The following is a 25,027-nucleotide window of genomic DNA, read 5'->3' as shown; positions in this document are numbered from 1 at the left end:
AACCCCCAAAACAAAGATCAGATTTATAAAAGATACTGATAATAAAAGGCAATTAATGATGAAAGCAAACAAGAAAATGAAATGTTAGACTTAAGTCAAAACTTAGGATGGAGTCGTCGTAATGTATCCCCATGGTAAGTCAGGGACTACTTGTACTATAGTTGTGGGCTCTGCCATTTATTTTCCTTAATTATAGATGTAGCTGTAATGGGAGTTTGGTGTTGGTGGCAGTAAACAACATTATCTTTTTGTTTTTTGTGCTTTAGTTGAAAGTTTACAGCTCAGTTTCTCATACAAAAATTTATATGCATTGTTATGTGACCCTAGTTGCAATCCCTGTAAAGTGACAGCACACTCACCCTTTGCACCCCAGGTTTCCCATGTCCATTCAACCTGCACCTGTCCTTTGTGCATTCTCATCCTGCCTCTGGACAGGAGCTGCCCATTTAGTCTTGTGTATCTACCTGAACTAAGAAGCACAGTCTTCATGAGTATTATTTTCTGTTTTATAGTCCACCCTAGCCTTTGTCTAAAGAGTTGGCTTCAGGAATGGCTTTAGTTTTGGGTTAATTGAAAGTCTGGGGGCCATGTCTTCTGGGTTCCTTTAGGCTCAGTCAGACTGTGAATTCTGGTCTTTCTACATGAATTTGAGTTCTGCACTACACTCTCTGTAGTGTTCCTTGTCATGGTGGTCTTTGGCAGTAGCCAAGCACCATCTAGTTCTTCTGGTCTCAGGCTGATGGAGGGTTTATGTGGCCATTTTGTCTCTCGGGCTGATATTTTCCTTGTGTCGTTGGTGTTCTTCCTTCTCCTTTGCTTCAGGTGGGTTGGAACCAGTTGATGCATCTTCGATAGCTGCTTGCAAGCTTTTAAGATTGCAGACACCACTCACCAATGTGGGATGCAGAACATTTTTTTTTTTTTAATTTTTATTGTGCTTTAAGTGAAAGCTTACAAATCAAGTCAGTCTCATACAAAAATTTATATACATCTTGCTGTATATCCCTAGTTGCTGACCCTCTAATAAGATAGCACACTTCTACCCTCCACTCTCTATTTTCATGTCCATTTGGTCAGCTTCTGACCCCCTCTGCCTTCTCATCTCCTCTCCAGACAGGAGCTGCCCACATAGTCTCATGTGTCTTCTTGATCCAAGTAGCTCACTCTTCACCAGTATCATTTTCTATCCCATAGTCCAGTCCAATCCCTGTCTGAAGAGTTGGCCTTGGGAATGGTTCCTGTCTTGGGCTAACAGGCGGTCTGGGGACCATGACCTCCAGGGTCAGAACGTTTTCTTAATAACATTATCTTCTTCAAAGCAATTTTTTTTAAGTAGTATCTTATTTTATGATTGGAGGAATTTAGGACTGTTTGTCTTTTAGGCTCATCAACAGAGCAGACGAGCAGACCGTTTATTAGCTGCAGGAAAATACGAAGAGGCTATTTCTTGTCACAAAAAAGCTGCAGGTGAGTATTCTTTTTTTTTTTTAAATAATGTTTTCGGTGAAAGATTAAACAGCAGATTAGATTCCCATATGACAGTTTCTACACAAATAGTTCAGTGGTATTAGTTTACATTTTTCACAGTGTGTTCACATTCTCTTTGTGTGTTGGTTGTTGCTTTTGCAAAACCCTCGTTTCTCTGTCCAGGTGAGTATTCTTTTTAAGAAATAATTGAGTCTAAAGCTGGAGAGCAATTTTATTTCTCCATTTTCACTTAACATTTTACTTAGAATGAAGGTCACACTACTGATGATGTGATTTTGCCCTGCACATGTAAGGTTGGCACTGCTGACTCACTGGACCATCATCGGCTTTGCTTATTTTTCAAGTGGTTGTATTGGATTTCTCCGCTTCTCCTAACCCAGTCTTCTTTCCAAATGATGAAGATTGCATACCTGTCATGCTAGTAAATGATTCCTAGACATAGCTTTCTGAGCCTGTAGATCCCTAAAGATAGAAGTTTATTGCAAGAATTCTGCCAGTTCATCTTAGTCATTATGGAAAAGGCTTATGGGTTTCAAATAGTTGGCCATTTTGTGTTCTGAAAGTAACAGCTAATTTGACTCCAGTCAGTTTATTTTCACTGAGTTTCTGTTTTTTGAGATGTTGATGACACAAAATCTGTCAAAAGCCATCACCACCCAAAATGAAAGATTATTCCCATAATCGTTCTTTAGCTTCTCTTCTATTTCATCTCTGCATTCATGTCCATAGTAACATGCTGATGGTAGTTTTCTTTTAGGTATGAATTTAGAATTTTTAGCTTCTTATCAAAAACCTGATTTTATCCCAGTCAGTTAAAGTAACCTAGCATATGTTGAACTCAGAAATAGATCTTAGGGGCCTATTTTGCACACACCTGTTTCTGTTGGCTGAGTAATAAACCAAAAAGCTTTGGGGAGTATGATGGTTAAGGTTGTGTGTCAACTTGGCTGGGCCATGATTCTCAATGGTTTGGCAGTTATGTGATGATGTAGTTTGGTAATTATGTAATGATGTAGTCATCTTCCATGATGTGATCTGATGTGATCAGCCGATCAGTTGTGAGGGGAGTTTCCTCAGTGATGTGGCCTGCATCCAGTATATATATATATATGTGGATGTTCTGGCAAAGCTTGCTGGCTTGCTCTCAGTCCTGCATCCAGCTCTTTGCCATCTGACCTCTGGTTCTTAGGACTCGAGCCAGTGGCCTACTATACTGCTGCAGATTTGGGAATTCATCCTCTACAGCCTGCAAGCGAGCCAGCAGCCTGCTGTCTGACTTGCCGATCTTGGATTAGTCAGCCCCTGCAGCTAAATGAGCCAAGAGAACCCTCCAGCCTGATGCCCGACCCACGGACTTGGGACTTGACAGTCTCTGTGATCACGTGAGGCAGCTACGTGAGTCAGAAGGCTCCAGCCTTATGCCTGACCCATGGACTTGGGACTTGCCAGTCTATAACTGTGTGAGCCATTTCCTTGAGATAAATCCCTCTCTTTCTCTCCCTCTCCCTCTGTGTCTCTCCCTTTATATATGTTTATGCTTCACTGGTTTTACATTTCTAGAGAGCCTAACCCAAGACATTTGGTACCAAGAGTGGTTTTAAAGAAACCTTTCCCTTCCACAGAATGTCACACTGTCCGTTACATTGATGACATGTTGATTGGACGTAGTAAGGAAGACGTGTCAGTGATTCTGGATTTACTGGTAAAATATTTGCATGCTAGAGAGTGGGGAATTAGTCTCACAAAGAGTCAGGTGCCTTTTACTTTAGTGAAATTTATAGGACTCCAGTGGTGTGGGGCATGTTGAGATGTTCTTTCTAAAGTGAAGGATAAGTTGTTACTTCTGGCCCCACCTACAACTAAAAAGAAGGCACAATGCCTGGTGGGCCTCTGGATTTTGGAGGCAACATATCCCTCATTTGGGTGTGTTACTCTGGCCTGTGTATCAAGTGACTTGAAAAGCTGCTAGTTTTGAGTGGGGCCCAGAACAAGAGAACCTGTAATAGGTTTCTGCTGCCGTCCAAGCTTCTCTGCCCCTTGGACCATATGATCCAGCAGACCCAATGGTCCTTGAAGTGTCAGTGACAGATAGAGATGCTGTTTGGAGTCTTTGGCAGGCCCACTTTGGTGACTCACAGCGCAGACCCTCAGAATTTTGGAACGAACCCCTGCCATCCTCTGCAGATAACTACTTTCCTTTTGAGAAACAGCTTTTGGCCTTAGTAGAGACTGAATGCTTAACCGTGGGCCAACAAGTCACCATGTGGCCTGAGCTGCCCATCGTGAACTGACTGTTGTCTCACCCACGGAGTCATAAAGCCAAACATTCACAGCCGCACTCCATCATTAAATGAAAGTTGTATGTAAGAGATTGGGCCCGAGCAGGACCTGAAGGCACAGGTAAGTTGCATTAGGAAGTGGCCCAAATACCCATGGTCTCCACTCCTGCCGTGTTACCTGGCGTCTTCCAGTCCTTACCTGTGGCCTGATAGGGAGTTCCTTATGATTACTTGACTGAGTAAGAGAAAAATCTGCCCTGTATGCAGGCACCACTTGAAGGTGGACAGCGGCAGCACTACAGCCCCTTTCTGGGACCTCCTTGAAGGGCAGAGGTGAAGAACTTGAACCATTCGCTTTGCTTGGAAGGATAACTGACCAGATGTGCAGTTATATACTGCTTCATGGGGTATGGCCAATGGTTTGGCTGGATGGTCAAGGGCTTGGAAGGAACATGATTGGAAAATTGGTGACAAGGAGGTATGGGGAGGAGGCATGTGGATAGACCTCTCTGAATGGGCCAAAGAGGTGAAGATGTTTGTGTCTCATATCAGTTCTTACCACAAGGTGATTTCGGCAGAGGAGGATTTTAACAACCAAGTGGATAGAATTGCGCGTTCTATGGAAACCAGTCATTGTCTTTCCCCAGCCGCTCCCGTTATTACCCAGTGGGCTCATGAACAAAGTGGCCATGGTGGCAGGGATGGAGGTTATGCATGGGCCCAGCAGCATGGGCTTAGATTCACCAAGGTCAACTTGGCTTCAGCCGCTGCGGAGTGCCCAATCTGCTGGCATTGGAGACCAACACTGAGTCCTCGATAATGGCACCATTCCTTGAGGTGATCAGCCAGCAGCCTGGTAACAGGTTGATTTCATTGGACTGCTTTCAGCATGGAAATGGCAGTGTTCTTACTGGGATAGACACTGTGGTACAGATTTGCCTTCCCTACACGCAGTGCTTCTGCCAAAACTACCATCCGTAGATTCACAAAATGTCTTACCCACTGTCATGGTACCCCCCCCAACAGCATCACCTTGGATCAAGGGACTCACTTTGTGCACTTTGCAGCAAGTGAAGGGTGGCAGTGGCCCATGCTCATGAAATTCACTGGTCTTACCATGTTCCTTATGATCCTGAAGCAGCTGGTTTGGTAGAACCATGGGATGGCCTCCTAAAGACACAATTACGGTGCAAGCTAGGTGGCAGTGCCTTGTAGGGTTGGGGCAGTGTTCTCCAGGAGGCAGTATATACTCTAAACCAGTGTCCAGTATATGGTGCTGTTTCCACCGTAGCCGGTATTCACAGTTCCAGGAATCAAGGGGTGGAAATGGGAGTGGCACCACCTACAATTACCCCTAGTGACCCATTTGCCAAATTTTTGCTTCCAGTCCCTGTGACCCTATGTTATGCAGGTCTAGAAGTCTTTGTTCCAAAGGGATGAATGTTCCCACTGTGAGCTATGAGTCAACTCAATGGCAATTTTTTTTTTTTTTTTTCATGGGAGAGACACAGCACAGATTCCATTGAACTGGAAGTTAAGAATGCTACCCGGCCACTTTGAGCTCCTGCTGCTTCTGGGTCAACAGGCAGAGAAGGGAATTACCATATTGGCTGGTGTATTTGATCCTGACTGACAAGGGGAAATTGGATTGGTGTTGCATAATGGAGGTAAAGAAGATTAGGTCTGGAATACTGGAGATCCCTTATTGAGTCTCTTAGTACTATCATACCCTCACTAAAAGTCAGTGGAAAACTACAGCAACCCGACATGACTGCTAATGGCTAAGGAATGAAATCACCGGGCAAAGAACCATGACAAGATGAAGTACTTGCTGAGGGTAAAGGGAGTACGGAATGGGTGGTGGAAAAAGATTGTTCTAAATACCAGCCAATGACAGCATGACTAGTTGTAGAAATGAGGGCTGCAGTTGTTAACGAGTATCTCTTCCTTGTATGTGCGCATCAAATATTTTTGTTATAAAATAAAAGCTGTAAATGGGGCTTGTGTTTTCAGTTGTACATGTTAGTTGTATCATGTTAGGTGCAGGTATGACTTCTTAATTGTCTTCGTTTAGCTTAGGGATTGTTTATGGTTTAAGCAGATGTGTATGGTTGCCACGTTGGCAAGATGTGGACTGTGAGGGTTAATGTTGTGTGTCAACTTGGCTGGGCCATGATTTGCAATGGTTTGACAGTTACATGATGATGTAATTTGGCACTTATGTGATGATGTCATTTGGCAGTTATGTAATAATATAGCCATCCTCCATGATGTGGTCTGAGGTGATCAGCCAATCAGTTATAAGAGGAATTTTTTGGGGTGTGTGTCCTGCATCCAATATATATTTATATGTACGGACGTTCTGGCAAAGCTTGTTGGCTTGCTCTGGATCCTGCATCTGGCTTGTCATTATCTGGCCTCCGGTTCCTGGGACTTGAGCCAGTGACCTGCCATATTGCCTGCCTGTCTTGGGATTCATCAGCTTCCATAGCCTGTGAGCTAGCAGCCTGCCATCTGAGCTGCGGATCTTGGGTTCATGAGCACTTGCAGCTATGAGTCAGGAGAAGCCTCCAGCCTGCTGCCTGACCCGTGGACTTGGGACTTGCTAGTCCCTACAAACACATGAACCGTTTAAAAAAAATTCTGTCTCTGTGTATGTGTGTAACACACACATACACGATTCACTGGTTTTGCTACTCCAGAGAATCCAGCTTAAGACAGGGAGGGAGTGTTTTATTTACTCCTGTTACATCCAAAATGGGTGTAGGCCACCTTTCTTAGAAGCAGGCTCTTTCCTTTGGGCCCCCTAGACCAGTAGAATGTTCAAAGCCATATTCTTTATTTCTTGGTAGAGTCTCTCTCTCATGTGTTAACCTTATTGCTGAAGTGCAGACTGTGGTGGGCATTGGTTTGGCTAAATCTGTGCTTTGATGATTTGGCCTAAAAGCCAGTAATTTTCAGAGAAAAGTTCAAGTCTTATTTTTAAAGAATTGTTTGTCACAGGAATGTACCACATGCTTACATTTGTATCTACTGTACGTCTGAGCATATAGTAGGTACCCCATATATCTTTGTATATTTTCATGATGAATTTTATGGGGACTTAGTACAACATTAAATTTGGCAACTGTTGTTGTTATTAGGTGCCATTGAGTTGGTGCCAACTTATGCTAACCCCGTGTACAACAGAATGAAACACTGCCTAGTCCTGCGCCATCCTCACAGTCGTTGCTGTGTTTGAGCTCATTGTTGCAGCCACTGTGTCAGTCCATCTCGTCGAGGGTCTTCCTCTTTTTCGATGACCCTCTACCACGCGTGATGTCCTTCTCCAGGGACTGGTCCCTGCTGATACCATGTGTAAAGTATGTGAGGTGAAGTCTCACTGTCCTTGCTTCTAAGGAGCATTCTGGCTGTACTTCTTCCAAGACAGATTTGTTTGTTCTTCTAGCAGTCCATGTTTAAATTGTTCCTAAACCATATTTCCTTATCAGTCAAATTGTTGAAATTTGTGGTCTCTATAAAGGCAATGTACTATGCTTAAACTATTAAAAAAAAAAAAAAAAAACCATTGCCATCAAGTTGATGCCGACGCATAAGCGACACTGTAGGACATCCATATTGTGGGTGAATGCACCAGTGAAATACCTTTAGTTTTATAACCCAACGTGACGATGGTTACACGTGTGTGACATACGTTAAAACAGAGGAATAAGCATATGCTGTGCAGTGAGCAGTAAGATAGTCTGAACACACAAATGGTTTTTGTTAACCTGCTTCACTGTCTTTGAAGACTTAAACTAATACTGGATAGTAAATGTATCGTCATCCCCTTGTCTCTGTATTTAAATTCTGTGACATTCTCAGGAGTAGAAAAGGTGAAGGTAGGCTTTTGGGTCACGTTAACTTTAGTTATGGAGCTAGAACTTAAGTTTGAGTAGTAACATGTTACAGAAAGATGTGATTCGGAGTTTAGGCTTGGTGGTTGTGTTGTGTTTTAGAGTTGCGGGGGAATGTCCACATTTTCCCACCCTATACATGGGGTTGCCATGAGTTGGAATTGACCTGAGTAATGGTTACTGGGTAAGGGAAAGTTTAAGAAACTATAGCCTCCCAAGGACTCAGCGTTGTTAGAAATCATCTTTTGTTTTAAACCCTTGAGTAGCAGCTGTAACTGGATTGTTAGAATTCTCACTCCTTAGTCTCACACAGTCTGGTTCTCTAAGTGCATCTCATTTCTTCTGTAGACAACAAAAGAGCAGAAGGTGAAATGAGGAAGTTAATAAGGGACAATGCTTATAACTCAAAAGGAACATTTCAGAAGATTAGCAGACATCAGACTACATATGTAATTGATCATTACTTTGGTTGAAAAGAAATCTTTTTTTTTTTTTTTTTTTTTGTGCTAAACTTAGGTGAAAGTTTACAGAGCAAGGTAGTTTCTCCTTCAAAAATTTGTACACAAATTGTTTCATGGCATTGGCTGCAATCCGCATTGTGTCAGCATTCTCCCCCTTTCCTTTTCCACCCGGGATCCACCACGTCCATCTGTCCGGCCTTCCTGTCCCCTCCGACCTTCTCATCTTTGTTCCCGGGCAGGTGTTGCCCATTTCACCTTGAACATTTAGTTGATCCAAGAAGCACTTGGCTCACTGCTACTGCTTGTACCATAGGCTTGCCTAATCTTTGCCTGAAAAGTGAGCCTTGGGAATGGCTTCAAGTCTGAGTTAGCAGGGTGTCCAGGGACAGTAGTCTTGGGGGTTCCTCCAGTCTCTGTCAGACCAGAAAGTCTGGTATTTTTTGTAAATTTGATCATTTGTTCTCCATTTTTTTAAAACAAATCTTGACATGGACCTTCCCAGGAAACTGAAATGATAAAGAGACAGTGGTGCCAAGAAAATGATTCTAGAACGCTCAGGCTTTACCAGTCAGGGGAGTTATTTGCTGTGTGTGCAGTCAGGCTGCATAGTTTGTGCTTTGGTAAGAATTTAACAGATTCCTTATAAAATAATAATAAAAGAAGTGATTATTTTGAGAATAGCTTTTTCTAGTTTTCTTAGTTTCCCTCCCACCATTTAGTTCACGTCTACTTTAAATATTAGCCTTGCATCATAATGGGAGAAGCAGTTTCACCAGAATTGTTAACTTTTTTTGAGATAGGTACTCCTTTCCTAGATTTCTGACTTGGCAGGTATTTCTTCCTTTTGTGAATCTGTGGAGCAAATCTGTGAGCATGTAGTCATATTTTTCACATTCTTTTTTTTTTCCTTTAAAATGACTTTAAAAAAAAAAAGTTTTATTGTGCTTTAAGTGAAAGTTTACAAATCAAGTCAGTCTCTCATACAAAAACTTATCCATACCCTGCTATGTACTCCTAGTTGCTCTCCCTGCAATGAAACAGTACACTTCTTCTCTCCACTCTCTATTATTCAGGTCCATTCAGCCAGCTTCTGACCCCCTCTGCCCTCTCATCACCCCTTCAGACAGAACCTGCCCACATAGTCTCCTGTGTCTACTTGATCCAAGAAGCTCACTCCTCACCAGTATCATAAAATGACTGTTTTTAAAAGCCACAGTTTTGAAATTCAAATATGGGAAATACTTTAAATGACAGCCTGACTCTTGTTAAATTTCTGTGCTTTGGGAACTCTCTCCCTGGGTATCCCTTCTGTCTTGTTAATGTGGTTTCAAGGTTCTTCAAAACAAGCGCATTGCAAGCTTGGTTGTGGGAAACTTGCATTTGTCATGAAAATGCATTTAAACCAAACTACAGTACAGACTGAGAGACAAATACGTGCAGGTCAGATGATGGGGTGTCTAGGAAAAGTCATGGACACAACGTCAACCATCCACACAATGTCAAAGCAAGAAAGATGTCAGAGCAACAGAGCTACCCAGTTTAACATGAGCAAAAGGGCAAAAAAAAAAAAAAAATAGTTTGGAGCTATACAAACATACTGTAGGATTAAAAGACCAGAAAAAAATTGAGGAGATACAAAGTGTGGTCAGTGTGGCTGGAGCAAAGGCTACATAACCACCTCTGTTGGCCGGGAGAGGGGAGCATCCGGGTTAATCTGTGTCTCGGGGACTGTGGCAGAACCTGGCAGATAATAGTTGTAAGTCATGAACTCAGAAAATCATGAGCATATTTGGATTAAGACTAGATCGAAAGCAATGCTTTATAGTGCTTGCAAAGTTTTTTTGCAAGCAAGATATAAAAAAATGGAAAGTAACTGTATGATTCATTATTAATTACTTGTTATTTATACCCCTCCCCCCTTGTTCCATAAAGGATATGAAATGCCTTACTGAGGAACATATAACAAAATATAAAATGTAATTAAAAGTAAGTAGATGAGGAAAATGCATAGGTAAAACGGGGAAGGACTGGGAGTATAGTTCACAAAGTATACCAAGTGTTTTTACATATCTTTATGTTACGGGGATGCTACAAGGGGATTGAGAACTTGGCCTTTAAGCTTTCTGACAGCCAGCCCGAAGAGGAAAATTAATGGATTTTCTCAGTGGCTATTTCGATTCAAACAAATTAAGCCACTCAGGAACTGATCTTAAGATCAGAGAGAAGTTTTATTAAAGGGCTCATAAATGACAGTATACTGTCCTCAACAACTTCCTTATTGTAAATATGTCAACAAGTTCTTTGATCTTTGAACTAACCTAATTTTTAACTGACCTAACAGGCTGATTGAGCCCCTGGGTGGTACAAATGGTTAACATGCTAACCAGAAGGTTGGAGGTTTGAGTCCATACAGAGGTGCCTCAGGTCAGGCAGTCTTCTGAAAAAGCAGACATTGAAAACCCTCTGGAGCACAGTTCTCTCATACACATGGGTCACCATGAGTTGGAATCGACTTGACAGCAGCTAACAACAACAGTAGGCTGATGGCATAAATCAGAAACACAATTTAGTAAAATTAGTTCTCTAGGAGGCCAGAGTTGATGCAGCCCAGGTATTCAGGTGGGTAAAAAGTCACCAATAGTATTTTGCTGTTTTTGTGAGCATAATGAGTATTAGGCTTTTGATGGGTTCTTGTTTAATTTTAATCCTCCTTAATCCTGTTATTCTTACTTATCCATCTGTGGTTCTTTACTTGTAGAATCTACAGGTATTTTAAAGAACCTAACCTTCAAAATGGGGTAGGGAATATCTCTGTTTGATGACCCTTTTTGGAGAAGGGAAGAATTGCCTTAGCGAAAACCAAAAACCAAATCCATTGCCGTCGAGTCAATTCTGACTCATAGCAACCTTATAAAACAGAATTAGAACTGCCTCATGGGGTTTCCAAGGCGTGCCTGGTGGATTTGAACTGCCGACCTTTTGGTTAGCAGTCGTAGCACTTAACCACCACACCACCACTTGTTTCATTTTAGAAGTGTGTTTATTATGTGGCAGAATTGCTTATAGCCCAGTTGTCTTTGTCATGAGAAGACCGTCCATACCCTTTCTTCCTCTGACCTGTTAATCACAAAACAACAACGCTCATACGCTGACGTGCCTCTTTCTTTAACCAGCATATCTCTCCGAAGCCATGAAGCTGACACAGTCTGAGCAGGTGAGACACTTTCTAAATATTCGCAACAAGGGTTTGACGGGTTTTCTTGTGAAGATTTGAGTTGGGTGTAAAATAAACCATTGTGCCCCTCTCAAAATGTATATAAAATGGGCAGAAGAAAGGAATTTAAAACTAAGTGAACTGTTGTTGATGCCAGCTATGATCTGCAGAAGCTTTTGTCCTTTTTGCTAGTGGTTACTCAGATCTCAGATTGTCACATGTCCTTTCCGAGGTTAGACGCCCATTCTACGGCCTTCCATGATCATTAGCTCAGTTTTCAACCATTATTAGCTCAGAGTTAAGCAAGCAGGCTGGGCCAAGGGGAAATCAGGTAGACTACCTTTTGCTTTAATAAGATAATTTAAATCTGAATAGTTTCCCACTTGTCTTTTCCTGAATTCCCAAGCAATTCTAGTATTTTAACATTCGTTTCACCAGTAGCTTAAAATTGTTTTCTTCGTTTGGGGAAAGCCTCCCTGGGCTTCTAAAATACCTTTATTCAAAGATAATGGTACATAGCGTGTAGTAAATGTTTGTTCAACTGAATTAAGGAGATAATTTCTGTGAGAGATGTAAAGTGATTTTATTAACTCCCCCAGTGGCAGGGAAAAGCCATCAGTTCCCCAAACTGAACCGAGGGAACTTAAAAGTTATGATCTGTCCCTTCCATTTTGATTGTATAGAACCTGCTTGTGTTAGCTGTGTAATACAGACATGCACTAAGCCTTCTAAACACGCTGTTGATAGGAAGACTTTCTTTTTAGCTGGGTGTAGAATTAGGATTTCTCATTTTAAGTTAAGTACAAATGGCATTGCAAGAGGGTAATCACATTCTAAAAAGGTCCAATTTGGTGTGTTGACTTGGAATAATAAAAAAAAAAAAGTTGTCATCGAGTCAATTCCAACTCACAGCAACCCTATAGGACAGAGTAGAACTGCCCTACAGAGTATCCAAGGAATGCCTGGTGGATTCAAACTGCCGACTTTTTGGTTAGCAGCTGTAGCTCTTAACTACTATGCCACCAGGGTTCCCTGACTTGGAATACAACTTTGGAATTCCTGAATGAATGATATCTTGTTTGTGAGTAAAACGTTAGCTTATCCAGAAAAAGACATAGTTAATTTGAAAATTTTTTGAGGTTCTACGGAATTGTAAGCATGGTATATAAACTTTAAGTGGTACTGGTTATTCAGAAAGGAGGCTTTTGGAATAGTACATAGGACATTATTAGAGAGATTTAAAATTTTAAATTTTACAAATTGTATCTTTCCTTCTGTGTAATAGGCTCATTTGTCACTGGAATTGCAAAGGGATAGCCACATGAAACAGCTCCTTCTTATCCAGGAGAGGTGGAAGAGGGCGAAGCGCGAGGAACGGTTGAAAGCCCAGCAGAGCACAGACAGGGACATCGCTAACTATCTTCAGGCATCTCACAGACCCTCTGCGGAGGATGCAGAGGGCCAGAGTCCCCTTGTTCTTCAGAAGGGCAGCCCTTCCACAGAGAAACACCTGCCTGAAAATCAGCGGGTCTTCGACAGGGATCCAGACACACTACTCTTCTTACTTCAGCAGAAGAGTGAGCCAACAGAGCCATGCATTGGAAGCAAAGCCCCAAAAGATGACAAAACAATTATAGAGGAGCAGGCAACCAAAATTGCTGCCTTGAAGAGGCATGTGGAATTCCTTGTGGCTGAGAATGAAAGATTAAGGAAAGAAAATAAACAGCTAAAAGCTGAGAAGGCCAGACTTCTAAAAGGCCCAGTGGAAAAGGAGCTGGACGTAGATGCGGATTTTGTGGAGACCTCGGAGTTATGGAGCTTGCCACCACATTCAGAAACCCCCGCGGTCTCTTCAACCTGGCAGGAGTTTGCCACGAATACTGGGAAAGCCAAGGACATTCCAATTCCCAATCTCCCTCCCTTGGATTTTCCATCTCCAGAACTTCCCCTTATGGAGCTTTCTGAGGATATTCTGAAAGGACTTATGAATAACTAAAATGGATGACTGTAGAAGAGAAGAGGAACTAATACAGTTAATCCAGAAAAAGCAAAAGGGAAACCCACACGCCAGGGTGGTCCTGGAGATGCGTCGCTCTCTGGCGTACTACAGAAGAGGCGCTGCCAGAACTTGGAAAACAGTCACTGTGAAATATGTTACCTGTCGGATTGACTGACTCGGTAATGATTCCGGACTCGGCAGACACTAAACTCTTGGAGGGTCACTCTTCTCCTGATGCAAACCAAATGGCTACCTGGAATTAAGTTTTTCAAGCAACAATTTTATTTTTCTTATCTTCAGGGTTAAAATGTATAAAACGTATGTTATGTGTAATTAATCTATAATGCCATAAATGATAATGCAAACCTAAATAATATGATAGCCTGAGGGGCTGCCTTGTATTTGAAACGTGCTTTCTATCATGCATTGACTGTATGCATTTTGTTATGCACATTTTGTTTAAATGAGGTGTGTAAGATACAGTACGCACCTTTCTAGATGAAACCATGTGCCACACTTTGCACTACTCCTAACATAATGATAACCTCAAGACTATCAGGAGAAATATTTAAATTTCCATTTTATGAAGAAAGGAACCAAATTATTAGTTATGCTTTTTTAAAAAATGACCAGTTTACATAATTAATCAGGGTGCATTTTAAGTTCTAACTTTTTTTGTTTATTCTATAGGCGTCATTTGACAATACCGAGGAAATATCCTTTTGTTTTTAATGATGCATGAGTGGAAGTCATGCTAGTTGGCAGTATTTGGTTGTAAGAAATCAATAAAGTAATTGTGTTTTATACCTTCGTTGGATGTGGTTGGTAGTTACAAAGCAAGTTTTGTATGGCTTCTGTGTTCTAAACTTTGAATATGAATTTGAGCAGATGCAGTCAAATAACTAACTTGGTGCGTTAACTGTTTGCTTCAGTGTTTCCCTGCAGCTAGGGAGAGAGAACACAAATTCCTGAGGTTTAAATGCATTCCCAAACTTTTTCTTGACTCAGCACATATGGAAAACGCTCAGGGCTACTTTTGGCTGGAGGTCCCCGCTCCTGGGGCACCAGCCATCCTGGCAGGGCACCGTGGCTGGGGAAGCCCCGCCTTGGCGTTTTCCTGCAGTCAGAGAACGTCCTGGGAGTGAGTTGGAAGGGGAGGAGGGAGATACAAGCAAAACACCGGGGCACAAGCCATTGGGCTTGTCTAAAGTATGACCTTAGTTTTTTGTGTGGAATTACAGGAGTGACAGAAATGTGAACGGAAACCATATTGCCTCCTGGGAGGGATTCAGGGACGGTGGCTTGAGGGAGTTTGGGCTCACTCGCTTAGTGATGAAACTAAGTAGGATCAGATGAGGTAAACCATCCAGAGGTCGTTTTTTTCCTGCCTCGTCTTGCTACAGGTGAATACCAAAATTAAACTAGGTCTTAAGAGTTCAGTTCTGTTAAAAGTCAAGTGTTATTTGTCCATCTCAGTGTTGTATTATCCCAGACTCTGAGGACATTTGCTTGCCTAACTTTTCTTAACAAAACTTGAGATTTGAGTTTGTGCCAAAAATAAACTATTTTCTTAGCCTAACCCATTTCTCTTTTAACGAATGAAATTTGTTATGTTTGACATGAACATTTTCTAATTCCATCCACCTCTTCTACCACTACTTCCTCCGCTCTTCCCTTGACCTTCCCTCCCATTATGATTAGCAATTTGATGCATATCTTAGAGGACCTTTTCCAAGCATTTTTGTTAACAAATGCAAGTTAACAGACTAACCTTACTTTTCCATTTTCTCTGAAGCTCTTATTCCTACTATCTAGTACTCTTGTTTAATCTGTAAGTCTTACATCATTACAATGCATGTGCCTTTTGGCCAGGAATATACAGTACCTTTGCAGCATTCTACCCGAAGATTTTTCAGAGACTAGATATTGGAAAAAAAACAACCACCCACTTGTTTTATTCAATTGTAGCCTCTGAGCACATGGCCCATCTCCTGGCTGGAATTTTCAGGTGTTCATGTGTCTTTGTCCAGCATGAGGCACTGGAAGGCACTTATGAATAAGCTCGCTTCTCCCAAATAACTATGCGCTGTGCATGTGCACAAAGCTGAACAGGCTCTTCTTCCTTACCCAGTGGTAGCCTGTTGCTTTTGAATCCAAGTAACTGTTGTTAGGTGCCGTTGAGTCATAGTGATCCCATGTGACAGAGTAGAACTGCCCCATGGGGTTTTCTTGGCTATAATCTTTACAGAAGCAGGTCACGTCACTAGGTCTTTCTCCCGCAGAGCTGCTGGGTGGGTTCAAACCACCAACCTTTTGGCTGCTGCTAACCATTGCACCGTTAGGGCTCCTTTCCAGATAATAAGCTGAGTGTTAAAAAGCCCAGAAAGTATAGTCCTGGGTTCTCATTTTCAGCTTTTTAGAGAGTAAGAAGACATTCTTTTCAGGAAGTGGGTATATAGTAACAATCTTAGATATCCTGCCACGGTAACCAGACGCTCCATACTACATGGAAACCATAGTAGATGTTTTCAAATATAATCAGTTCCTTCACAGCCATTGTCCCCAATGTTTTACCAAAGTTATTGAAATAATACTTGTTTTGTCTCTAGGTAGGTCAGTTCAAAATGTTAAATATGTTATTTTGCTTTTAATTCCAAAATTTGGAAACTTTCTGATCTAAAAAACTCACTGTCCAGTCGATTCTGACTCATAGGGACCCTCCCTATAGGACATAGTAGAACTGCGCCCATGGGATTTCCAAGGAGTGGCTTGCGGATTCAGACTGCCGACCTGTTTCGGTTAGCAGCCGAACTCTTGGCTCCACTTTCTGGCTACTCTTGTTTAAATATATTTTTGGATAAAAAAGAACAGGTAGTTTTATATATAAAGAAATTGAGGTCCAGAAGGTTATGACTTTGGTGAAGTCAGACTGGGAACAGAGCCAAGAGCAAAGAAATGTGGTCTGACTAAAAGTCCTGTGCTCTTTTTACTGGACCACGCCGGGGTGGTGTTGTCTAGTTTTCCCACTGTGGCCAAGGGGCCCGGTCATTCAAACTTTAGGTGTACGTTTTACCACATCAGTTCACTCTCAGCCTCCCAAAGAGTTGGAGACCCTTTGCTGAGTTTCTTTTTACACTCAACATGTCCATTTCCTGTAGTATCCTTTTCATTTGTGGGGAGCTGTGTGTGGCTAAAGTTCTATAGATGTAGGTGAAAAATAGTGTGAGGCATAGTCTGTGATGGGGCATTTATAACCTACTTGAAGAGTCAAGATGTGAACCATAATAATAGCTACGACGGCACTGGGTTTTTATTTTTCTAAAATCATTATATTTTGTCATAATCCCAGGATAGCCTTATCACTAGACCTGTTGGAGCAGGCAGAGTAGCTGTTTAAAAAGGAAGAAAGTGTTTAGATTGCTGTGACCCAGATGGAATCATCCCTTTAAGGGCCACTTCTGGCCAACAATGCCATCTGGTGGACAGTGAGAAGCTATCCTGGTTCTTTGTTGGGTAATTAGCTCAGCTATTTTTATAGTGGTTCTTTTGAAAATTCAGACATTCCAACATGAATCGTCTATTAACAAAACCAAGCCCACTGCTGTCGAGATGATTCTGACTCAAAGCAACCCTATAGGACAGAGTAGAACTGCCCGCATAGGGTTTCCAAGGCCAAAATCCTTAAAGCAGCAGACTGCCACATCTTTCTGGTGAGTTCAAATTGCCTATTATGAAACACGGATTTTGCTTTTGTGTAGGGGCAATTTCGTCTGAGAGAAAAACTTAATGTAGAGTGTACATCATGAACCAAACCCATCCACATCCGGTGTTAAGACTTTGCGTTGGTTTTCCGATAACGCTCCTTCCACCACTTCACGGTAAAGCATGAGCTCTAACCCTTCTGATGCCCACTCACTTCCACAAGCAAACTTTGGGTGTTTTTCAGGTTACTGGTATTGTATGTTTCTTAACTACTGTACTTATGTATTTATTAACGTGTAAAACTGCTGTTTATCGCTCAGTGTGTCACTAAGTCTTCATTTATATCTAACACAATATTGTTTCGTTTGACATCTGTTTCCACAAAACAAGCAAGTAAATTCTAGTTATTTGACAATTTTGATGAAGAGTTCCCATACATGCCTCACGTGGATTACCCATTTTCAGAGACTTAACGGACAAACAAAATAAATACATGGGGGAGATGAGACTACGCTGCTTGACCTGTAACATATCCTGGAAGTTGCTGCCTATTGGACTACACCCTTGATAGGCATTGGTTTACCTGACGTTCACCTCTTGTAAAAGCAGTTCCAAGAAGCAGCTTCCTGCCCCTCTGCTCCTCTAGAAGAAGAGTGGCAGCGTGAATGACTTTGTAAACCACTTTTGAAGGTGTGTTGGAAGTGTCAAACAGCTCATGTGTTAATGGAAAAGGCTGGAAGATCACCTAAAAAATGTCCACAACATTTGGTTTTTTTTTCTGTTCTTCATAGAGTTGTGTAATATTTGCTTCCTCTCTGAAGCTTTTTCCCTAGCCCTCAGGCAAAATAAGTCTTTTGATGGCACTGTTTTTTTTTTGGGGGGGGGGGGGAGGGTATATGTTATGTAGCATTAAGCACAGATGGCACAATTCTGGGTTCCTAAAGAAGTATTTTTCTTACCACCTAACTTTTATTACCACTGCTAAGCAAGGGTTCAATAAATGATTTTGAAGCGATTGTGAAAGATAGTTCTATGCTGCAAGGCTATCCTCGTATTGCAACTCTCATTTTTTGCAAGGCACACGTGGCTAGCAACAATAATCCCTGCATTTTCTTTATCATGAACTTCCACTTGGTAACCCCGTATGCCCCACCTCGACGAGTCTGTGTTCTGTATTCTGCGATACTAATGGGGCCTGTATGCTGTCACGAGAGCTAAGCTGGCTCTCTTTGGGAAAGGAGTTAGGAGTTAGTCCTAATTTTGCACTTTCGTCCTCATTTGTATTTGTTCACTGACCCAGCTATCCAAATCTTGAACCATCTGTCAAATCTGGGGTCAAAGATGAAAGTTGAAGGGCGCAACACGGGACTCATTTTTCTTTAGAATGCACCTCCTCTCAAAGTGGAGCCCAGTTATGGCCCCTACATATAACACATGTCCTGCAGTATATCCACCATTAGTCCCAAGGCTGAGCTCTTCTTCACAGGCAAGCCACAATGAAGAACGGCAATTCTGTAGTATTACCTACAGCTGGTTGACTCATGGACAGAGAGCCAAATGAGAGCAGCTTATGTCAGCTGTGAAAACCTCTCCAAGAAAGCAAACTAACTTTGTATGCACCCAGTGACCCAGAGCTTGCCAACATCTCATTTTTGTTTGAATATCAACTTAGAATTCATTAGAAGAGCCAGGTTGGTGGCTGTGAGAGCCAAAATACTTTGTAAACTACTCAGTTCTCACACCTTCCATATGGTTTCAAGGAGGGAATATCTAGGTTAATGTAGTTGCAGTGTAATTAAGGATGTCATGAAAGGCCTGAGCCTGAATCCTGTTGACAGCCTTGGTAGAATACTGCTTTGTATCTTGGCCAACTTGTCACACCCCAGTTCAGTGTACTGAATAGATGTAAAATTTCTAAATCACATTTTCTTTTTCCTCTCCCATGGCTAACAATCCCGATGTGGATAGGTGGGCATCAGGCTGAATCTGTATCTGTGTTATCTGTATGTATGCAGAATGTACACACACACACACAGAGGTAAGATAAAGAGCATTACTCTTCTGATCCTTCAAACTGAAGAATTCCAGGGGCAAAATACTGAATGATGCAGGAAGCATCAAAAGAAGATGGAAAGGATAGAGTCGCTGTACCAGAAATAATTGGTCAACGTTCGGTCATTTCAGGAGGTAGCATATGATCAAGAACTGATGATACTGAAGGAAGAAATCCAAGCTGCACTGAAGGCACTGGTGAAAAACAAAGTCTCCAGGAATTTGACAGAATACCAATGGAGATGCTTCGACAAACCGATGCAGTACTGGAAGTGCTCATTTATCAATGCCAAAAAATTTGGAAGACGGCTACCTGGCTAACTGACTGGAAGAGATCCGTATTTGTGACCATTCCAAAGAAAGGTGATCCAAAGAATGTGGAAGTTGTCAAACAATATCATTAATATCACACAACTAAAATTTTGCTGAAGATAATTAAAATACAGGTACAGCAGTACATCAACAGGGAACTGACAAGAAATTCAAGCCAGATTCAGAAGAAGACATGGAATGAGGGATACCATTGCTGATGTCAGGTGGATCTTGGCTGGAAGCAGAAAATACCTGAAAGGTGCTTACCTGTATTGACTATGCAAGGGCATTTGACTGTGTGGGTCATAACAAATTATGGATAATGTTGCAAAGAATGGGAATTCCACAACACTATACATAGTTATTTAAACAGAACAAGGGGATACTGAGTGGTTTTAAATCAGAAAAGGTGTGCGTCAGGGTTCTATCCTTTCACCATACTTACTCAACCTGTATGCTGAGCAAATAATCTAAGAAGCTGGACTATATGAAGAAAAATGCGGCATTAAAATATGACACAACCTTGCTTGCTGAAAACAAAGAGGACTTGAAGCACTTACTGATAAAGATCAAAGACTACAGCCTTCAGTATGGATTACACCTCAGCATAAAACAAAAATCCTCACAACTGGACCAATAAGCAACATCATGATAAACGGAGAAAAGACTGAAGTTGTCAAAGATTTCATCTTATTTGGATCCACAGTCAACACCCATGGAAGCGGCAGTCAAGAAATCAAATGATGTATTATTGCATTGGGCAAATCTGCAAGAGACCTCTTTAAAGTGTCCATCAGCAAAGCTGTCACTTTGAGGACTAACGTGCACCTGACCCAACCCATGGCCTTTTACGTTGCCTCAAATGCATGCCAAAGCTGGACAATGAATAAGGAAGACCAAAGAAGAACTCATGTCTTTGAATTATGGAGTTGGAGAAGAATATTGAATGTATTATGGACTATCAGAAGAATGAGCAAATCTGTCTTGGAAGTACAGCCAGAATGCTCCTTAGAAGCAAGGATGGCTAGACTTCATCTCACATACTTTGGACATGTTATCAGGAGTGACCATTCCCCGGAGAAGGGCATCATGCTTAGTAAAGCAGATGGTCAGCAAGGTAAGATGGTCAGTTGGTAAAAGAGGAAGACCCTCTGAGATGGATTGACACAGTGGCTGCAACGATGGGCTCAAACATAGCAATGACTGGGGATGGTGCAGGACCAGGCAGTATTTCGTTGTTGTACTTAGGTATGAGTTGGCACCTAACTACAATTCTTCTGATGCTCATTATTCAGATATCATTAAACCCATACCCCATCTACCAAAGGGAAGTACAGGAAATCCAACAATGATTTGTATGTAATCAGGAAAAGGAATTGATACTCAGATATAAATGATGCAATCATAGACTAAAATGAGAGGAAACTTAATATTCAGCATAATTCAGAAGTTTTTCAAAATATTCTACACATTTAATATTTACTACACCATTATCTGGAGGAAACTTACATACTCAGATGAGCATCAGAGCCAATCAAAAGGATAGAAGAAACAAGGTCAATGGCCAGAGTAATCGCTCCATTAGAGGTCTGATCAGCAATGCAAATCCCAACCTTCTAAATATCCAGAAACGCCTTTAACGATGTTTAAGTATTAAGGTCCTTTCCAAACATCAGACTTAACAGGAACTAGGCCACTATTGTGAAATTCAGTGGCAGTACGGCCATGGGTAGGTTGGTTTGCTTTGAAATAAGCCACTCTGGGGAATTACTTCAGCTATTCCCAAGAGGTTGTAGTATGGTTAGAAGGTGACTCAAGAGACAGCAAGAGAAACAAAAACCTTTTAAAAATCACCAAAGACTCTGTGTTCTCTGTAGGCGTTAGGGGACCAGGAGGGGCTTTTCTACCCCAGAATATCTTGGTTTTAAATTAATTTCACATCAAACTGAAATTAGGGGAGCATATGAAAGTATTAGGCAAAAAGGTAACAATTTAGTGAGTCCAGTCACATTTAGAAAAATGGCATTAAAAAGCCAAAAACTCACCACAATAAGATTCACAAAATCATTTGAAATATCCCTCAGCCCAATATTTTTTCTAGCCAACTAGTCATTGTTCATCCCACTAACTCTTGGGCCAGGTGTGGTAATTAATGTAAACGTTAACTGCTCACGTTCCTGCTGAACCCTGCCTGGAGTGGAGGGTGCCATTAACAGCCTACACTGAGTTACAACACAGTGGACATTAGCAAAAGCAGAACAAATACCCACAAGTAACTTGCCAGATGTCACAACTTGGGGCTACTTTTTTTTTTTTTTTTTCTTTTAAGCTGTGTGACAGTTGCTTTCAGAAGAAAAGGAAAGGCCGTCCCCTTAGAATCACGCAGGTGTCAGTGGAGGGCTGTCTGTTTCCAATAACTGATAAATAGGTTTAGGACTATGTGAGCTTCAAGTAATTAAGTAATAACAGCAGTCAGCTATTAAAACCAAGACACCAGATTAAAGCAGTCTGCCCAAGGTAACCCAGTAAGCAGCAGAACTCAGTTAAACCCAGGTCTGTCGGACTACAGACTCTTTCCTGCCACCTGCTCCCCTCTCCCTCTCCCTCTCCCCCTCCCCCTCCCCCTCTGTCTTAGCCTGTAGGAAAAACAAACTTACTTCAAACTGTCTGGTCAAATACTTTTAAGTTCACACATGATTCCTCTTCACTGCGCCCGTAAGTAACAAATGCTGGAATTACTTTACAAGTAAGTTGGGGCACTTATTTGTGACTGTCCATGAAGCCTGAAGAGACCAAGAACCCTAACAAGAATAAAAGATAAGGAAAGATAATTGTCACAAGAAAATGGTGGTAGTCATGGCGATGCAAAAGAAACCCCCAGTATTATGCATGTCAAAGAGGGAGAACACTGGAACAAGCCAACTTTTCGTAAAGTCTTTTTAATGGAAAATGTAAAACCCCTTTCAACTTTAATGTACAAAGCCATATGTAACACTTGCACTTTAACAAATAAAAGCAAGCCAATGCTTTAAAAAAATACATCATTAAATGTATATATGTATATATTTACAGAGCATATTAAGTTTAATATTTAGCTTTAAAAGTTCACATAAATTTACCAAAATGAGACAATTTTAAATAAATTACACCTTTTGAAAATGTTTAATTGTACAGTGAATAGCTTCAACAAAATATTGAAGTGTCTGTATTTAGTTATCTACTTTATACTTTGTATTTTACAAATTTTACAATTATTTGGCAGTAATTTTCTGACTATGACATGACTGCTGTGCGATTCAGCAATTTCCCAAATGCAGGCAATAGCTGGTGTTTGTGTCCTATTCTCACAGTTAACTGTCTCAATGTAGTGAAAAATATCAGTTATTTTAGCAAACTGTACAAGGTCACATTTACACTTGATCAACAATATAGCATAGAATTTTGTCTTTTTTCCAAAAATAAATACATCATTTTAAATCTTGCATTTTCACAAACTTAATATACAGTATAATACAAAAACAGCTGTGAAGGGCTGCTTTTTAAATTTAGCTTGTTTTAATAACTAATATTGAATCACAGTAGCTGTGACATATGCTATACTGCTGCGGTGTCAGTAACAAGTAATTACTACAAAGAGAATTTCTTGGCACTGATGGTTTCATGAAGTTTAAGTCAGTGTGCATACATATCATAGTTCAAGGATAAGTAATCCCAGTTTGACAGGCTAGAAACACCTAACTGGACCACACTTAGTTTTCTTCCATATCCTCTACTTCATCTTCATGTATCTTCAAAGCTCTCACCATTTCCTTGACTGCATGATACAAAATATTTTTCACCTGAAAGAGATGTTGGTATTTATAGTCACTTCAGTTGGAGACAAATGAACAAATGAAAATTGGGTTCAATTAAAACAGACAAAATACAATTTAATAGGGGCCAAAGAAGGCCAAATTTAAAGGAAAAAAGTCATTAAACAAAAAATTGAAAGGCCACAATTAAATACATATTGGTGTTACCTTTGGCCGTCACCCTTGTGTGACAAACTAGGCAATGACCACCCCTAAACTGAACGTTTCATATTTCTGAAGAAAAAAGCCTGTAGGACACGATCTAGTTAGGAAATTCATTTCTTACCTGTAATTTATCATCATAATTGATTTCTTCTTTCAAAAGTCTCAGTTCCTGTGTTAAGTGAAATGACTGTACGAGATGTTCTGGAGACACGAAGTCTTCAGTTACCTGAATACAGCTGTGAAAATTCTGTACCTATCCCCGAAAGAAAAAGTGAAATATAATTTTTAGGAGGGGGAACAAAGAACAGCAAATTTGTCTAATATGGACAATTCTACTGGATAACTTATCTTCTCTAAAACGTCCACGAATTTCAGATCGGATGAGAAAGTTAGGATACTGAGAAGCTTCATGTATACTGACTTTATAAATGGAATACTTTTTAAAAGTACATTTTAACCAAGTGTACAATTCAGTGGCATTAATTACATTCTCAGCGTTGTGCAACCATCACCACTATCCTTTCCAAACGTTTTTCATCATCCTGAACAGAAACTGTGCCCATTAAGCAGGAACTCCCCATTCACCTCTCCTTCCAGTCCCGGTGAACATCTAATCTACTTTCTTTCCCTGCATTTGTCTATTCCAGATATTCCATGAAAATGGGATCACACATTATTTGTCCTTTTGTGTCTGGCTTATTTCACTTAGCATAGTTTTTAAGGTTCGTACATGTAATATTGTGTATCAGAATGGCATTCCTTTTTATGGCTGAACAGTATTCCTGGAATACTTAAACGATGAATAGAACTTTCCCAGGAATCATTTTGGAGAGGCCGATAATCAGATCCTAAATTATCAGTTCTGTCAAGATGGATTAAAAAAAAAAATGTGTTAACTGGAAAGAATCTGTTTTACCAGTGACATCAATCTGAGTATGTTTGTTGTTGTTCCTTTGGTTTGCAGCATTTTAGTCATTTCATTGCTAACGTTGACAGCAAAGGGTGGGTTAAAGAAAAGGAAATGAAACTTGGTTTGATTGTGAAGAGCTGAGAGGAAACCTGTAGTTCAAGCAGGTCTATTGACCACAACAGTTTTAGAATTATCCTAGGATTATGCTTATTTGTGCCTTTCTTTCAAATTAACCATTTAAAGATAGCCTTCAATTTCCTATTGTATCAGGTTTTCACAAGGAGTCAATACTCTCATCTGTTTTGTTTTTTTTTTTTTGTTCAGCATGTGCAAAAGGACTCCACCCTTCATTATTTCTTAGGACTGCTTTTTATTAATGCTCAGTATTGACGACAGAGGAAGGCCCAAGCTGATACCATCTGGATATTGTAATTTTTCTAGGTTGTCTTTTAGCGGTATCAAAAGATGTCACAGAATTCCTGGGAAAGGAGAAAAAACTGGTGTGGTTCTCAAAGTGTAGTCCGTGGACAGTATCATCAGCATTTCCTAGGAGCTTGTTAGAAATGAAAATTTTTAGGCCCCTAAACCCCTCCCCCCAAAAACCAAACACACTGCCATCGAGTCAATTCTGACTCATAGCGACCCTGTAGGACAGAGCAGAACTGCCCCATAGGGTTTCCAAGGAGCGCCTGGTGGAT

The 25,027-nt window shown here is 40.9% G+C and overlaps 2 protein-coding genes across 13 annotated transcripts in view; one reads left to right on the top strand and one right to left on the bottom strand.

Moving 5' to 3' along the window:
- Positions 1-14,141, top strand: part of NRBF2 (nuclear receptor binding factor 2) — a 30,218-nt gene extending 16,077 nt beyond the window's left edge. The window contains exons 1-5 of one of the 8 annotated variants that reach the window (XM_049855066.1): positions 1,386-1,467; positions 2,678-2,883; positions 5,273-5,434; positions 11,298-11,338; positions 12,624-14,141. In XM_049855066.1, coding sequence (XP_049711023.1) covers positions 11,315-11,338; positions 12,624-13,334 — 735 coding nt within the window. In that variant the 5' untranslated portion in view covers positions 1,386-1,467; positions 2,678-2,883; positions 5,273-5,434; positions 11,298-11,314 and the 3' untranslated portion in view covers positions 13,335-14,141. Of the gene's footprint in view, positions 1-1,382; positions 1,468-2,677; positions 5,435-11,297; positions 11,339-12,623 lie in introns of those variants that run through there. The other 7 variants (XM_049855064.1, XM_049855067.1, XM_049855062.1 and 4 more) reach the window with 7 other exon arrangements.
- Positions 14,142-22,088: 7,947 nt separating this feature from the next.
- JMJD1C (jumonji domain containing 1C) overlaps positions 22,089-25,027 on the bottom strand; it is a 272,238-nt gene continuing 269,299 nt past the window's right edge. For 4 of the 5 annotated variants that reach the window (XM_049855056.1, XM_049855059.1, XM_049855058.1 and 1 more), the window contains 2 exons: positions 23,541-23,672; positions 22,090-23,242 (listed from right to left, as the gene is read on the bottom strand). In XM_049855056.1, the coding sequence (XP_049711013.1) occupies positions 23,153-23,242; positions 23,541-23,672 (222 nt within the window). In that variant the 3' untranslated portion in view covers positions 22,090-23,152. Of the gene's footprint in view, positions 23,243-23,540; positions 23,673-25,027 lie in introns of all 5 variants that reach the window. The other variant, XM_049855057.1, reaches the window with a different exon arrangement.

The sequence above is a fragment of the Elephas maximus genome, chromosome 16 (assembly GCF_024166365.1).
Source record: "Elephas maximus indicus isolate mEleMax1 chromosome 16, mEleMax1 primary haplotype, whole genome shotgun sequence".
Classification (NCBI taxonomy): Eukaryota; Metazoa; Chordata; class Mammalia; order Proboscidea; family Elephantidae; genus Elephas; species Elephas maximus.
This window is presented reverse-complemented; position numbering and strand designations above follow the sequence as displayed.